At 36.6% G+C, this 14322-nt stretch overlaps 4 protein-coding genes across 4 annotated transcripts; 1 reads left to right on the top strand and 3 right to left on the bottom strand.

Moving 5' to 3' along the window:
- Window positions 1–1487: 1487 nt before the first annotated feature.
- Window positions 1488–5161, top strand: LOC105956854 (uncharacterized). Its single transcript, XM_012980764.2, has 5 exons — window positions 1488–2125; window positions 2605–2708; window positions 2820–2996; window positions 3094–4763; window positions 4914–5161. The coding sequence occupies exons 1-5, from the start codon at window positions 1977–1979 to the stop codon at window positions 5019–5021; spliced, it is 2208 nt and encodes a 735-aa protein (XP_012836218.2). The 5' UTR covers window positions 1488–1976; the 3' UTR covers window positions 5022–5161.
- Window positions 5162–5243: 82 nt separating this feature from the next.
- On the bottom strand, window positions 5244–7275 carry LOC105956853 (uncharacterized). Its single transcript, XM_012980762.2, has 5 exons — window positions 7025–7275; window positions 6287–6504; window positions 5969–6211; window positions 5726–5880; window positions 5244–5644 (listed from the first exon to the last, which is right to left on the bottom strand). The coding sequence occupies exons 1-5, from the start codon at window positions 7097–7099 to the stop codon at window positions 5460–5462; spliced, it is 876 nt and encodes a 291-aa protein (XP_012836216.2). The 5' UTR covers window positions 7100–7275; the 3' UTR covers window positions 5244–5459.
- A 285-nt stretch (window positions 7276–7560) lies between these two features.
- On the bottom strand, window positions 7561–9282 carry LOC105956852 (uncharacterized). Its single transcript, XM_012980761.2, has 3 exons — window positions 8681–9282; window positions 7938–8082; window positions 7561–7841 (listed from the first exon to the last, which is right to left on the bottom strand). The coding sequence occupies exons 1-2, from the start codon at window positions 9135–9137 to the stop codon at window positions 7970–7972; spliced, it is 570 nt and encodes a 189-aa protein (XP_012836215.2). The 5' UTR covers window positions 9138–9282; the 3' UTR covers window positions 7561–7841; window positions 7938–7969.
- A 362-nt stretch (window positions 9283–9644) lies between these two features.
- Window positions 9645–13929, bottom strand: LOC105956525 (putative clathrin assembly protein At5g57200). The gene is made up of 15 exons (XM_088826225.1): window positions 13442–13929; window positions 13254–13323; window positions 13032–13129; window positions 12679–12817; window positions 12463–12590; window positions 12276–12371; window positions 12087–12137; window positions 11919–11984; window positions 11755–11820; window positions 11548–11628; window positions 11378–11461; window positions 10930–11130; window positions 10762–10837; window positions 10483–10604; window positions 9645–10356 (listed from the first exon to the last, which is right to left on the bottom strand). The coding sequence occupies exons 1-15, from the start codon at window positions 13520–13522 to the stop codon at window positions 9889–9891; spliced, it is 1827 nt and encodes a 608-aa protein (XP_088682351.1). The 5' UTR covers window positions 13523–13929; the 3' UTR covers window positions 9645–9888.
- Between the last annotated feature and the right edge of the window lie 393 nt (window positions 13930–14322).

The following is a 14322-nucleotide window of genomic DNA, read 5'->3' as shown; positions in this document are numbered from 1 at the left end:
AAGATAATACTAATTTTAGTATAGAGGTGAATGAATGCAAATATAGAAAATGGTACAAAATATATAAGTTAGACCTTCTAAGAATAGGTAAGTATATTATTGGTAGGAAGTGGCAACTAGTGGTTCTTCATCAAGTACATAGTCATGTGCCCCAACAACATTCAACTATATATTATTATTTATTTCTCATTAAAATTAAATTGTCATCTAATTTATAAATTTGGAATCCAAAGGCAAAACCTAACTTATGGCAAATGCAAAATTGAAGATATTAAATTCTGAATACAAAATAATACATGCAGTTTGAATATTATTTTATGTAAATTTTCTTCTTTTTTTTTTAAATTTTGTGTGGAGGGTAATTTTGGAATTAATTTAATACATAATAAGTAAAAATAAATTAGCAGATCTGGATAAAATGATTGAAAATGACTCAAATTATAATTGTTGTCATTATTCTTGCAACATGGCCAACAAAGATTGCTGTCTAACACTAAATTTGTGTCATTCCTAAATTGCCCTTTTGGTGTCTAATATGAAATATCAACTGTTAACTGAACCTAACCCTAAATGAAATCCATCCCTATTGTAATTATTGCATATTTGCTAGCTGTAAATGTTATTTATCAATGAATTAACTCAGCATTAATTCAGTAAAAATTAATTTTTAATTGTGATTGTAATTGATGATTAGATATTTTGTGTGACCTGGCAAAGCATACAGTGTCTTTGACTGTTGTTTGCACCAAACATGAAATCATCATGAAAAAAGGTCTGACCAATTAATCATAAAACGACAAAAATAGTTGACTTTCCTATAATTCAGGCCTCACTATTTTACATTTACCCTTTTTATTTTATTTTTATTATAACTAAATTAGTAAAATTACCCTTAAAAAGTCTACTATTTGAAAAGTTTCCTCCTAAAAAGAAGTACCCACGATTTTTTATTTTTTTTAATTTAAAATAGAAAGGATACTTTTTTATTTTTTTCTAAAGAAAAAATTACACCTCAGTAACATTATTATTTAATGGAACAAAATTCCATAAAAAAGGATAAAAATAGAAAATAATAAATATTAATAATTATAATAATAAAACAAGAGAGAGAAAGAGATTAAATTTGGGGACACGTGATTGGGTCGTACCAATGTTAGTAGCATTACCTGGGCCCACCAGATGAGAGCCCCATTATTAATGTTGTCATTAATTATGGACCTGTTCTCATTTTCTCCTACACCGTAAAATTATATTAGTTAATTTTATTTTATCTTTTTTATTAAAAAAAATATATAAGAAAAACAAAAAAGTAAATTTAAAATAAAAGAATATTCTTAAAATATGGCCCATTTTATGGCCCAACCCACCAAAAACTGCAACCCGTTTAGCTGTGGATCTCTTGCGGGCTTTTTTAAATAGGAATAATAGATTTAATATTTTAATAATAATAATAAATAATGAAAAAAGCCAAAGTGGTAAAGAGTAAAGACGCACCCCGCGCACGTATATAATTAAATTCAAAATACGATCTAAATAATATATATATTAAATTAAATTAATTAATTGTTTTCTCAAATAAATTAATAAGTCCACCTTTTGAAAATTGAAATAAATTAATTAATTAAATAGCCTTCTTCCCCGATAAGCTTTTCCCTTTGTTTCTTTTCAGCATTTGATCTTTGCTCGATTGCGCGATAAATGCACACGTTTTTAGAATTAAACGTTTTTATTTTCCTCCCATTCTGGTTTTCTTGGCAAAAGTTTCTGCAGAAATCCAATTAATTTTTGTTGCGGAAAAAAAAAAAGATGATCTTGATGGTTTAGGGCAACGCAACTGGGTTCATTTCATCAGTTTTTGACCCGAATGGGTTCTATCATGATTTCTGCTGGATTGGAAGAAATGAGAATAAGGGCAAAATAAGCCGCCAAAATAAATTAACAATTTGGCGGCACCTGTTATTGTAGAAACTAGAATTATGCCTGAAACGACGTCGTCCTGTGGAGGTTCACATTGTTATGTTGATCTAAGAGGGGTCCAATGGCGCCTAGGTTTGGGGATTTTACCATCTTCTCCTTCTCCATCGGTCGATGACCTTCGCCGGGTTACCGCCAATTATCGTAGAAGGTAATAAATACTGTTGACTTTTATTTCCTTTTTTTTTTTTTTTTTTTCTTCTTCTTTGCTTTCATTATCAAATTGCTTGCATTGTGGCTGAAAAGGGATTATAAAAGGGTTTCAAAAAGTGGTAATGCAATAACCATCGAATTTCCATTATGTGATTGATTGTTCATTACTAAATGGTGTCGGAAATTGAGTTTTCTCTTTGTTTAAAATCATTAGAGATTTTTTTCCCAGCTTCTAAATATTGTTCTTTCATTACTTGGCTGTTTCAGCTGCTTAATTCCATTATTTGAAGGTAACTTGAATAGAACTTAAAACTATATCGTGTCGGTGAATCATTGCTTTAAAGTATCTCAATGGTTAAGTGAAACAATCGACAAATATAGCATGTTCGAATAACGTTGATCATGGTCAATGGAATTGAATCGTGCTGTTGCATTTTTAATTGTATGTGTAATCAGTTTATGTGTTGATTTCTACAGATATGCTGCTTTGAGGAAACAGCATCTTGTCGATCCACATGTGCCAAAAGATGGAAGTAATTCTCCAGACGTCGTCATGGACAATCCTCTGTCACAAAATCCGGGTAAGAAATATTTTAATTTATTACCTTTTCACATTATACTCATCAGCATATGTCTGTAATCTTGTCAAGAATTTATTAAAAAACTCGATGTGGTTGATGTATCTCTTGCAGACAGCATGTGGGGTCGTTTCTTCAGAAATGCCGAACTGGAGAAAATGGTTGATAAAGATTTGACACGTTTGTACCCTGAAAGGGATAGCTATTTTCAGACAAGTGGATGCCAAGCCATGTTAAGGCGTATACTCTTGCTCTGGTGCCTTAGCCACCCAGAATATGGCTACAGACAAGGTATATATATATATATATATATATATATATATATTAGATCTACTCACATTAATTTCTCAAGTCTTCGTAGTTACTGTTTCTTCTCATTTTTATACAGGGATGCATGAACTCTTGGCTCCATTGTTGTATGTTCTTCATGTTGATGTGGAACGTCTCTCGGAAGTGGAAAAATCTCACAAAGACCACTTTGCCGACAAATTTGATGGCTTTACCTATCATGAAAACGGCGACTCCACATATAAGCTCGATTTCAAGAAATTTGATGGGAGTGATTCTGACAAAAGTTCTGCAAAAGCTAATAATCTGACCGAACTCGATCCGGTAACACAAACCATTGTCTTACTAAGCGATCCGTACGGAGCAGAAAGTGAACTCGGTATTGTCTTGTCTAAGAAATTTATGGAACACGATGCCTACTCCATGTTCGATGCCTTGATGAGTGGGGCCCACGGTGTCGTTTCCATGGCAGAGTTTTTCTCTCCATCTCCTTATGGCAGTTCACTCACTGGTTTCTCCCCGATAATTGAAGCTTCTTCAGCAATGTACCATTTGCTTTCTGTTGTGGATTCGCCTCTTCACACTCACCTCGTTGAACTAGGAGTTGAACCCCAGTATTTTTCGCTTCGCTGGCTCAGAGTATTATTCGGACGTGAATTTTCCCTCGAGGACCTTCTCTTATTATGGGATGAAATCTTTGCATGCGACAATACAAAGTGTAAGAAAGTTGAGGCAGAAGAGTCTTCTAACTGTGGAGTACTCGATTCACCTAGGGGAGCATTCATTTCGGCTTTTGCAGTTTCGATGATACTCAAGCTGAGAGCTTCGTTGCTCGCAACTGGAAACGCCACTTCTTGTCTTCAGAAATTGGTGAATTTTCCAAACGACGTAAATCTTGAGAAGCTGGTAGCGAAGGCGAAATATTTGCAAGCTCTAGCAGTAGAGGTGAACAGCTTGAATTCCATCATGCTCGTTCACAACGAAGTAAAACCAGCGAGTGCTAGAGGTCATAGTCTCTCTCTAGATTCTTCGTCATATCCAAGAACTTTGCTGAATGTGGTACCAGAGAGCTATTGGGAAGAGAAGTGGAGAGTTTTGCACAATGAAGAAGAACACAAGCAAGGTGTTGGAAAAGAAGAAGTTCCTAAAATCAGAAAGGGTTGGTCAGAGAGGGTTAAACTGCGGTTATCAAGAACTGAATCCGATCCTCCACCATTGACGAAAACTGTAAGTATTAAATCACCAGAGGAGCCATCTTCTGTAATTAGAAGTTTGTTCGGATCAGACGAAAATAAAGAAAATTCAGTGTGTGATGAAGTAGTGGAGCAACAGGGTTCAGTTGAGGTTGCTGATAAGAAATTTAGCAGCGGAGAAAATTCTTTGAATTTCTTGGATCCACCAAGTCCTATACACGGATTGGAAAATAGTAGTGTTGCATCGAACTCATCAGTCGATGAAAATGAAGCTGAGTCATGTGGGACCCACCGAGAAGACTGCCCCCCTGTTGGTGTCTCTGCTGTCTCTAATGGCCCCCCTTCGGAATATGATATCCAAAACGATGAATCGACGGGAAAATCAGTAGCAGGAGTGAAGGAGAGAAGTTTTTCCGGCAAATTTCTGTGGTTACGGAAGTTTGAGCAGAATGGGGTTGAAGGAGCAACGTGTGAAGGGTGTGATAACTCATGTGAAAGCAGTAAAGGGGAGACAGTTGACCAAAATACGATGGTTAGTCTTAGGAATCTTGGTGAAGCCATGCTCGAAAATATTCAGGTACTCGATGCAAAATCCATCGCTGTGATGATTTTGGTTATTAGTTGATAAATGTTACTCATTTCTTTGTTAGCTTAACCCCATGTCTTCCTGGTTTTCTTAATCATCCAAATTAATCTAGTTATTTCTTTATCAATTTTGGGTGGGCAGGTGATTGAATCTGTGTTCGAAACGGGGTCGCCAGAGAATGGAAAAGTCACAGCCATGTTGGCGCTCAACGAGCTCAGGAAAATAAGCAATCTTCTATCCCAGATGTGATGTGCCACACATTTTGTAATTATCTCTCTCTTGATTAGCAACAATAAATTATGATTTGGATTCATAATATATATCTATATCTATATGTATGTATATGTGTATATATTTACGGTGGATTAAATAGAAAACACTATTTACAATAGAGCATTTCTAGTTGTACATCACAATATTGTATCATTAGTTGTTCAACAAAGCCAAAAAGAAGCACAAGAATTCTCATTGTTGCAAGTTAAATATCGATATCAAGAGTAGTGGTCAAATCAGCACTAGTAAATTACATTACATTAAAAATAAAAATAAAAATAAAAGAATTGTCTGAAAATATAGCAAACAAAATCATATATTATTACAATCAAGGCCACAAACAAACTTCGTCATGCTTAAACCTTGGTTTGGCACAATGACCAATAATATCCTTTTTACGGTTGCTATTTACAGCTAATCTATGTTGTGAAAGCCCGGAAGAAGTGACGTAATGAAACCAAAGACAATCATTTGTATCTCCTTTACAATTACCCACAAGCGGTTGTTGCCAACTTCAGGCTCCACTGCGTTTGCATGCTCGTTCTCGATAGCCCTATTCCCATCATCCACTTGCTCGTTCTCCCCATTCTCTTGCCCCTCTGCCATGTCATATATTATTTTTTTTATCTAGGTACAATTATTGGGTACTTGGAATTAATTACACATTCTCGAGAGTTTACCTGCTATACCAACGTTTTCATTTCCTTGTTCTCCAATGGCAGCTAAATTGTCAGCCCTAACAGGAGCAGGCCTGGGCGGTTGAGGAGGTGCAGCTGCTCTTCGCATTCCTTGTGAAAGCCATCTAATCACGGGCGCAAGAGCTCCAGTTTGGTATCTGATACATTTCAAAATAAGATGAAATACAAATTTGATTTTTTTTTTCTTCTCAAAATCGGCAGATGATTACAAAACTTCTTGCTTACAAGTAAACTAGAAAAGCTAAAAACCCGAGAAGAATAAATCTTTGTCCAGACCCTTCTTGGTTGAACAAGAAAATAACTGCAATCAGCTTTAAGATGAGAGGTAAATCAAGGTGAATAGCAATCTCAAATCTCCGAACAAAAACTTGTCTCTGAGGTCCAGCTTGTTGTTGTTGCTGTTGTGGTTGATCCCCCTGTTGTCCTTGCTCACCCTCAACCTGTCTTGTCTCGGGAGTACTACGTTCGCTGATGACAGCACATAAATTGACAATGTAAGAAAAAGCCCAATTATTATAACTTAATCTCGATTACAACACTTACGTAGGTATGTTGTAGGTAAAAGGGATAAGAGTAGTGGAAGGGAAACCAGCCATATGTTGCATTTTTGGAAGAACCTGAACTGCATAAAGACCAGGCCCACGATTGATCTGTTCTTGGTCCTGTTGAGGGGGGAATAGCCCAAAACCAAGAGCAGGATACATAATCGGGAACATAGGGTTATTTCCATCTGGTGACTTTAAGCCACTGAATGCTGGAACCTGTCAGAGATTCAAAAGGGATTGGATCAGCATACAGACAAACACGAGGGAGATGTCAAGACGAAGTATTATTATGTCAGTCCTATCTTTACTGGAGAAACTTCATTCCCATATCTCCATTTCCATTAAAATGGAAGCGTCGATACCAAAACTCCAAATTATACAGAAAAAAAGATGAACAACATTCTATTCAATTAAATGCATCTCATCAAAAGAGCCGACACCGAAATCAAGCTTTGTTCTTACCCTCAGCTAAATACCAACACAAATTCACGAATACAGCCATGTAAATTAGTAGATAACACAACCCAAATGAAAAAGGAAAAATCATAAATTGTGATATGAATAAGCAAAATCAAAACTTAAAAGATCATGCAAATCCTCCGGGAAAAAAATGATGAATGAAAATAAACAATCACAAACTGAATCCACAAACTAGGCGCATAAAAATCAAAGAAATCAACATAGACAATTAGGGCGTGAAACCGAGAATTTCAATCGGAGAAAAAAACGGACCTACCTTATCGAGGGGATCTTGAGTAGAAGATTGATCGGAAGATGACGTCGAAGGCTGGGTAACTGGTCCGTCCGCCATTGCAGAGTCTAATTCTGAAGATCGACGGAGCTCTGTTCTGTAATTGAGAACGATCCCTTTTGTTGGATTTGTATCCCTAATTTCTTTCTCTGACTATTTTGAATTTTCTCTTTCTACAAGACACTCCTAAATCTACGTGTCGTCAAAACTCTGTCCAATAAGGTTGTGCCACGTCTGCAATCCAGGTATTGCCACCTCCAGTTCTTGTAGATGACATACGTACAACTCTACGAGCGGAAGGTACAACACTGTTTTTTTTTTTAAATTAGGTCCATCATAAACTTACCAATATTTGATTTATTTACATAAAAAAATATAATAATATTGATGAGGAATTTGCACAATTGATTTTATTTTTTCTTCGAATTTTTTGCACTTGATTAGAATTAAATACAAACAGCAGGTCCATCGATCGAACCCGAGTACGTTCGATCCAGACAGAAAAAGAAAAAAAGTACATATCATGAAGCAAAATATCATTTTATTTGCTTGTTTACAACATGATCTAGTTCAGTGAAACGCGTAAATAGAATCTCGAATTCGGCTAAGAAGAACGATAATACATGTAGCTTATTAAATTTCGGACCACAACATAAATAAGAGATGAATACATAGTTTGTGTTAGAGGCCGAAGCCAATCAAAAAAAAGGCTTCTCCATCTGTGCAAAGTTTATCAGCTCTCTTCATTCATTCAGTCTTTCGTCCATGCTCGGGATATATCTACAATGGCGAAGAATCCTCTCTGGAATCGAATAAAATTACGCCAAATAATTATTAGGTAAATAAGCACAATGAATCGGTCGCGAATTTGGGGCAAGATTGTAATTGGCTCGCTCACCCAAAGATTCGATTTTTAATGAAAATTATAGTTCATCCTTCCTCATCATCGGAGCTGGATTCATTGTCTGCATTGTTTCGGTCTTCATTACCTTGAATTTGCACCTCGATTTCCATAACTGGAATAGGATGTAAGGGGGGTGTGCCTGCAAAGCAAACAGCGCGTAAAAAAATTCAAACGAGAGCTATGGATATGAAATCAATTCAATCAAGCTCAACGGATTTTGGAAATCCTTCCCATCAAACGCAACCTTGAGTTATTTATTTAAAACAGTATTTTTATGCGGTTTCTAGAGATTTCGTCAAGACAACGTGCATCAAATTTGGAAAAAAATTCCGATTGAATCGAAAGCTGTTATTCTTTATCTCCATCGCCAAACCGGAAATCATTCTATATAATTTTGCAGCAAGTCCACAGCTATGAGTAAACACAACAGAAAGTACGTAAGTAAACGACAAAATTTTCTTCGGATCATCTGTTTACCATCAACACAAGTCTTCAAGACCTGGATAATCTTTTCCACCATCTAATTTTATTCCGATAACCGGTGTAATCAAAATTCCAGGAAAATTCAAATCATCACTAACTAATAATACATAATTCAATGTAATTGAGAAATTCACAAGTAGGGGCAAACCTAATTCAATTGGAAAATTGAATACTATAATAAGTCACTGCTCTAGATCTGGAAAATCCATAACCAAAATTAGTTTAATGGAAGCTTGAATTAGTGGATTGATTACCTTGGATATAGAAAGAAGAAGACGGCCAGCCTTTGGCAGAAGTGAAGGCCATATTTTCATCTTCGGAGAACAAATCGAGCGGCGAACCCCGATCTCTACCCACCCCTGAAGAAGCTAATCTTCCGATGATATCAATCATGCTGCCGGAAGGGTGGTGGTTGGGGCGCATAGGGGAGGTGCGGGGTGGGACCCAGAAGGAGTAGCCGGGGAGGAAAGGGAGCCAATCCGGTGCGGAGCGCCGCACGATGATGCTGTGGATTGCGTCCTCGAGCTTTTTGATGCCGAGGGTGATGACCTCGGCGGCTGCCTCCGGAGAATCAGTCTGCGATGAAGAGGCCTGATCGACATCGACTTCGATAAGCTGAGCGCGGCGGGATTTGTTGGAGCGGTGGCGGTGGTGGCTGATTAGTGGCCGGAGAGGTGATCGGGGAAGGGATCGGAAGACAATTCTAGACATGGCTAATCAGATGATGAAAATCTAGAGAGATAAATGAGGAAATTCAGGAAAATGTTTTCTTGGTTGTTGGGATTTTTTTTGTGGATAAACAACTGGGGAAGAAGGAAGATTCGTACTTTCAGCAGACTTCATTTGTTCGAACCGGTTTTTAGATGCTTCATCATCCGGTTCATATCTCGAATCTATGTAATACAAACTAACTGTTGGATTTTGGACCCAATGGATTAATCATTCACCCCATTAACTCAATTCTCTTCTAAGGCGGCCCAGTGATTTCTTTGGGCCAGCAGTACTCGATCTCCACCGTTGATTTGATTCTCTCCCTTTCATCTTGACCATTCATCCGAGTATAAGTACCCTTTACGTCCACTTCCGGCGATACTCCGATGGCTCGGGTTCCGGTGAAGAATTGAGTAGAATTGGTGACCATTGTAATAGAATTGAGTTTATATCATGTTTACATTGTAATGTCGATTCAAAAGGGTTCAAACGGGTACAAACGGATACTCACCCGGTCAACGAAATATTTATTAACATAAACCTTTTATATAATGCTTTACATCTTGGAAGTCTCTCACAACACCAAAGACAAGAAAATATTTCTGCCTAATGTCAAACTTATATATATGTTACAACTTGAGATTCTCCTCCACTGTTTAATTCATAAAGAATGAAAGAATAATTAATTAATTAATTAATAAGAACCAATAAACAACGAACAATTAATTAACTTGACGACATGACCTCAAGTCTAGAGTAACGTATGGTTTCCATGCGGTGGCATTGCGGTCGTCTGTGGATAGCCAAAAGGGTCTCCAAATGGATTGAATGACCCCCCCATTTGCGGCATTATTTGCTGTTGAGTAGTATACTGCGACGACGATGATGATGGGTACGCGTTATGAGTATGGGGTGCCGCCATCATCATCATCATATTATACTGCTGTGGCTGATGATGTTGTTGATGATGATGATGGTGGTGGTGGTGCATGACCATGTGTTGTTGATGCATCGTCATCTGCTGCTGCTGCTGCTGTGACATCATTCCCATGTGATGAACATCTGTATGAGCTGGTCCGACGTTGTTTGTCATGGCAAAGGGATCGTTGTAACCATTACCATAGCCTGTGCTGTACCCAGCACTATGCAGCTGTAGTTGTCTCCTGCTGAAATCATCATCGTACAGACTGTCGAGCAACGACTTGTTGAAACCACCAGCCTGATTCAAAAGCCAAAAAAAAAATCCGAACAAGCCAATGTTAGAGATTTTTTTTTTGAATGTAAGAACTGATAACATGCATTTTTTTTAGAGATTTTCGTAAGGTAATTAAATGAGATGAGAGACCATTTTGGTTTCTGCTACTTGGGGCTTGTTGGTGTTGCTTGGCGTGGTGACTAGTGCCAATTCCCATCCAGAAACATTTCCGATTTCGTTTAATGCATTGTTAGTTGGCAGTGCTTCATTGCCTGCAAGAACTTAACCATCTCTTAATATGATGTAACTTTTCCACTTACATGGACAACCCGAAAAAGAATAAAGTTTGAAGAAATTCAATTATAAAAATTGATGTCGTATTAGAGGGGATGGATGAATAGCTGAATTGTATAACTTCTGAAAGATTACCAGGTTGAACAATTGCAAGGGCCAATGCGTTATTTTCCTCTATTTGTGAGGCTCTCGGGTTTATTTCGTCCAAACCCTACAGCAGATTAAGCGTAAAATATGTAAAACTTCTAAAAGCAGTCTCCAAATTTAAAAAAAGGTTGAAAATAGAAGAGGAACAAAACTTACAAGCAGATCAACAGGTTCTTGAGCAGAGATTATTGGTGGATTGACTTGGTTAATCCTAGAGACAGATTCCTGTCTAATCTTAGACACAGGTTCCTCGTGAACAATCTTTTTCTTGTGTTCGACTTCTTTGGCTTGTCTTTTGTTTTCTTCTGGAGCTGGTTCTTCAGGTTTTTTAGGTTCTTCTTTTGGCCCTGGTAACGCCTAATATAAATCGAAATATTCAGAAAAATTGACATGAAAACTAATTACCGCAAGTTGAGCTTTGTGAGGCAGAAGAAAAACAAAATGGCATCTAACAAGATGAACCTAGCCATGTTAGGCTGAACTTAAGGAAAAAACTTTAGAAACTGAAGTACGCGTGGGATCAAATGCAAGATGTTATCGAACATATGTAGATTTTAAGAACCTTAATTACAATAAGAAAATTCTGTTAACTATATGTACTGACCAGTCTTTTTTGTAACCCTGAAGGACCTGCCTGAGATGCTTCCTTTATATATTCTTCCATAGTTGCAAGAAACGAAGGAGGCGGCTGCGATTTCATAAAATTCAAAAAAAATCAAAAATTAACATTGACAGAGCAAATACTAAATATAAAGGTAATATGTAAAAGAAAACCTGTCTCAACGTAGGGAACTGAAAGGTCTGAGCAAGTTCCAGAGTTTTGCAGAAGCCATAAAAATCAGCTAGATGATCTGCCTACACAAGCCAAGGATTAAACGTAAGACCACAAAGATCAATTTTTGCGTTCATGAATTATCATTCAAGAATGTTAATTCAGGCACAGTTATTCTGGATTATTTGATATTAAATGAAGATATAGACCTGTCTTCCAGCTTTTTTGTAGATGTCAAGAGCTCTGACCGCGTCGTGTTTAGGCATTTCAAAAAACTGTAGAATAAAAAACAAAACGAAGTTATCTCTCACATTGTAAATTCTTAAATCGACTGAAGATATTCAACTTTGTCGTAGATGATGAATCGTCATACCGTGTCCACCAGATTAATAATCCCATCGTTGATGGCACAATATACTTTGAAGCTCTCTTTCACAACCTGTGTCATTCATAATTACACCAATATCCATTATACTAGTTTATCACATTGTATCAAGACTTTTTAAATCAGACTTTGTTTTCTCTTTCATATTTTTCTTACCAGGGCCAACGCATATTGGACGACAAAATTGTGCCGAGCTGCTCCTTCAGGCTGCAATTTTTTTTTAAATAATTAGATTCCTATTGAGGCAAAAAAAGAAAAAAGAGTTTTGCGCGACGATTATTTCAAACAAATAATGAATCGAGAGTTACGAAAATGCAAGTTAATCTGAAAAGAGTCAATCATTACCTGGCAACAGACTAAGCGATATAGAAGCTGTTGCAACTCAGGTAGCTGCTCCAACAGTTCTTCAGCATTCATAACCAGGGGGGCCTTACTTTGTGCCTGATATCATATGATATAATAACTAGTTTTGATTTGAAATTTTCAATTTCAAATCTAGTATTAATGAACTACAAAAATGAAGAAACAATACCTTAGATTCTCCAGGAGCTGATTTCGTCCCTTTATCTGACTCTGTATCGTAGTTCAAGTTCCTCAAACATTGAAGCCTTTCCTCTAAAAACAGTGCGTATGTTCGTACCCAAGCAGAGCAATCCCAAGCTGCAATAAAACTATCTAAATGTTAAAAAAATATGCTCCAAAAAATCGGAAAAAAAAAGATTTGTGCCTTTAAGAAGAGAACTTTTACCTACAGGACCGGAATCATCCTTGAAATTGGATATTTGAAATAAATTTCCTCTTCTGGAGAAGTGTGCTAACTCTTCTCTGAAGCTAGGATCGCCTTCCCTTAGTATCCTATGGAAAACTATCAAACACTTTATGGCCACCTGAAATTATACCGTCATTAGCACACGTGATCGAGATTGAATCATCTCGATCTCATAACTTATAGTAGTTATTGATTCGACATAATAGCATAAACAAGTAAAACATCACCACATTAAAATCTCCTTTCAATCACATTACAATCTGGTAAATTTTTAATTTGAAATCTAAGTTATAAAAAAAAACGGTGAAAGTAAAATGAGTCGGTAAACTTACAATCCAGCTGTGTGTCTTTGATAATCTCTTGGAAAGTGCATGAATGCAATAGCCAACATCAGCTCTCGGACAAGATATCGCTACGGCTGCAAATATCTCTGGAAGAAAGTCGAAATCGTGAATATTCCGGAACAATTTGCAGAAAATCCAATCACAATAAGCTAATTCCAAAAACCAAACATGGAACCTAAAATCGACGGAAAAAAAAAAAAAAGCACTCACTTCTAACATGGCGTTCTTTCGGGGGACGTTCGACATGGTTGGTGGCCTTGACAATTGCAATATCCAATTCCTAGAACATAATAAATAAAAAAAAAAAAAAAAAAAAAAAAAACCGCGGCAAACAAAATTAGGCTGATTCAAAATCTGCGAATGAAAATGCTGAATGAAGGAATCGGATGTAAACAAACCTTGAATTCGCTATTGACCTTAGCTAGGCCAACCTTGGTGGAGTCCTTGAGAGCCCCGTATGCTTTTCTAAAGCTTTCCATTCACGGGAAAATGCACCCAATTGTGGCATGCAACAAAACTCATCGACCAATCAAAATCAAAATCAAAATCAAAATCAAAATCAAAATCAAAATCAAATTCTCTGCTGCAGATCAACACAAACAAACAGGGGAGAGAGAAATCCAAGAGAGAGAGAGAGAGAGAGAAGAGGGGCGCGTGTGATTCGTCCTTCCTCTCTTGTTCTCTTTAACCGTGCGGAGGGATTTCCAATATAACAGAAATATGAAGTTCCTACTTTCTCTCTCTTCTTTTTCTGTATGCTCTCTCTCTCTCTCTCTCTCTCTCTCTCTCTAAGATAGAATCTTCTCGCTTCGTAAATAACCTCTCCAGTTAATATGCATGCATTTCGCCCTCTCAATATGAAATTCCATCTTGTATATATATATATATATATATATATATATATGTATTTTGCTCCTTTAATGTATATTTTTTATATTCATTTTTCTTTTCAGAATATTTAAATATTAAATTTAATTTTTTAATTAATTGTTATGGTATTGGGCTTCCATTAATTTTCAGATGGGCCTATGTTTTCAATGATGGGGCTAAAGCCCAATTACTATATGTATTAATTTAAATACAATTAAATTAAATCATTCTATAGCTGAATTAGTTTAATTAATTAATTGATACCCTTTGCAGTTTTGGCCCTTTTACTATATATAGATGTTACATCAGATGAAATAGTACACCAAGTATCGTATTACCGTAAATCTACACACAATTGCACACGTATACATATGAATATGTGCAAAATGTGTACGAGTGAGTGCATACA

Source organism: Erythranthe guttata, chromosome 12 (assembly GCF_056151865.1).
Source record: "Erythranthe guttata isolate IM_541 chromosome 12, IM_541, whole genome shotgun sequence".
Lineage (NCBI taxonomy): Eukaryota > Viridiplantae > Streptophyta > Magnoliopsida > Lamiales > Phrymaceae > Erythranthe > Erythranthe guttata.
Note: the sequence above shows the minus strand (reverse complement) of the source record. Positions and strands in the feature narration are given on the sequence as shown.

Excerpts from the sequence above, each read along its gene's own strand:
- LOC105956854 (XM_012980764.2), top strand. The coding sequence starts at position 1,977 with ATGCCTGAAACGACGTCGTCCTGTGGAGGTTCACATTGTTATGTTGAT. Across the intron at positions 2,709-2,819 it reads TCCTCTGTCACAAAATCCGG|ACAGCATGTGGGGTCGTTTC; the intron begins GTAAGAAATATT and ends TATCTCTTGCAG. Across the intron at positions 2,997-3,093 it reads AGAATATGGCTACAGACAAG|GGATGCATGAACTCTTGGCT; the intron begins GTATATATATAT and ends ATTTTTATACAG.
- LOC105956853 (XM_012980762.2), bottom strand. The coding sequence starts at position 7,099 with ATGGCGGACGGACCAGTTACCCAGCCTTCGACGTCATCTTCCGATCAA. Across the intron at positions 6,505-7,024 it reads CTCAAGATCCCCTCGATAAG|GTTCCAGCATTCAGTGGCTT; the intron begins GTAGGTCCGTTT and ends AATCTCTGACAG. Across the intron at positions 6,212-6,286 it reads TTTACCTACAACATACCTAC|CGAACGTAGTACTCCCGAGA; the intron begins GTAAGTGTTGTA and ends TGCTGTCATCAG.
- LOC105956852 (XM_012980761.2), bottom strand. The coding sequence starts at position 9,137 with ATGTCTAGAATTGTCTTCCGATCCCTTCCCCGATCACCTCTCCGGCCA. Across the intron at positions 8,083-8,680 it reads TTCTTCTTTCTATATCCAAG|GCACACCCCCCTTACATCCT; the intron begins GTAATCAATCCA and ends TTTGCTTTGCAG.
- LOC105956525 (XM_088826225.1), bottom strand. The coding sequence starts at position 13,522 with ATGGAAAGCTTTAGAAAAGCATACGGGGCTCTCAAGGACTCCACCAAG. Across the intron at positions 12,372-12,462 it reads CAGCTCCTGGAGAATCTAAG|GCACAAAGTAAGGCCCCCCT; the intron begins GTATTGTTTCTT and ends ATATGATATCAG. Across the intron at positions 12,138-12,275 it reads ATCGCTTAGTCTGTTGCCAG|CCTGAAGGAGCAGCTCGGCA; the intron begins GTAATGATTGAC and ends AAAAAATTGCAG.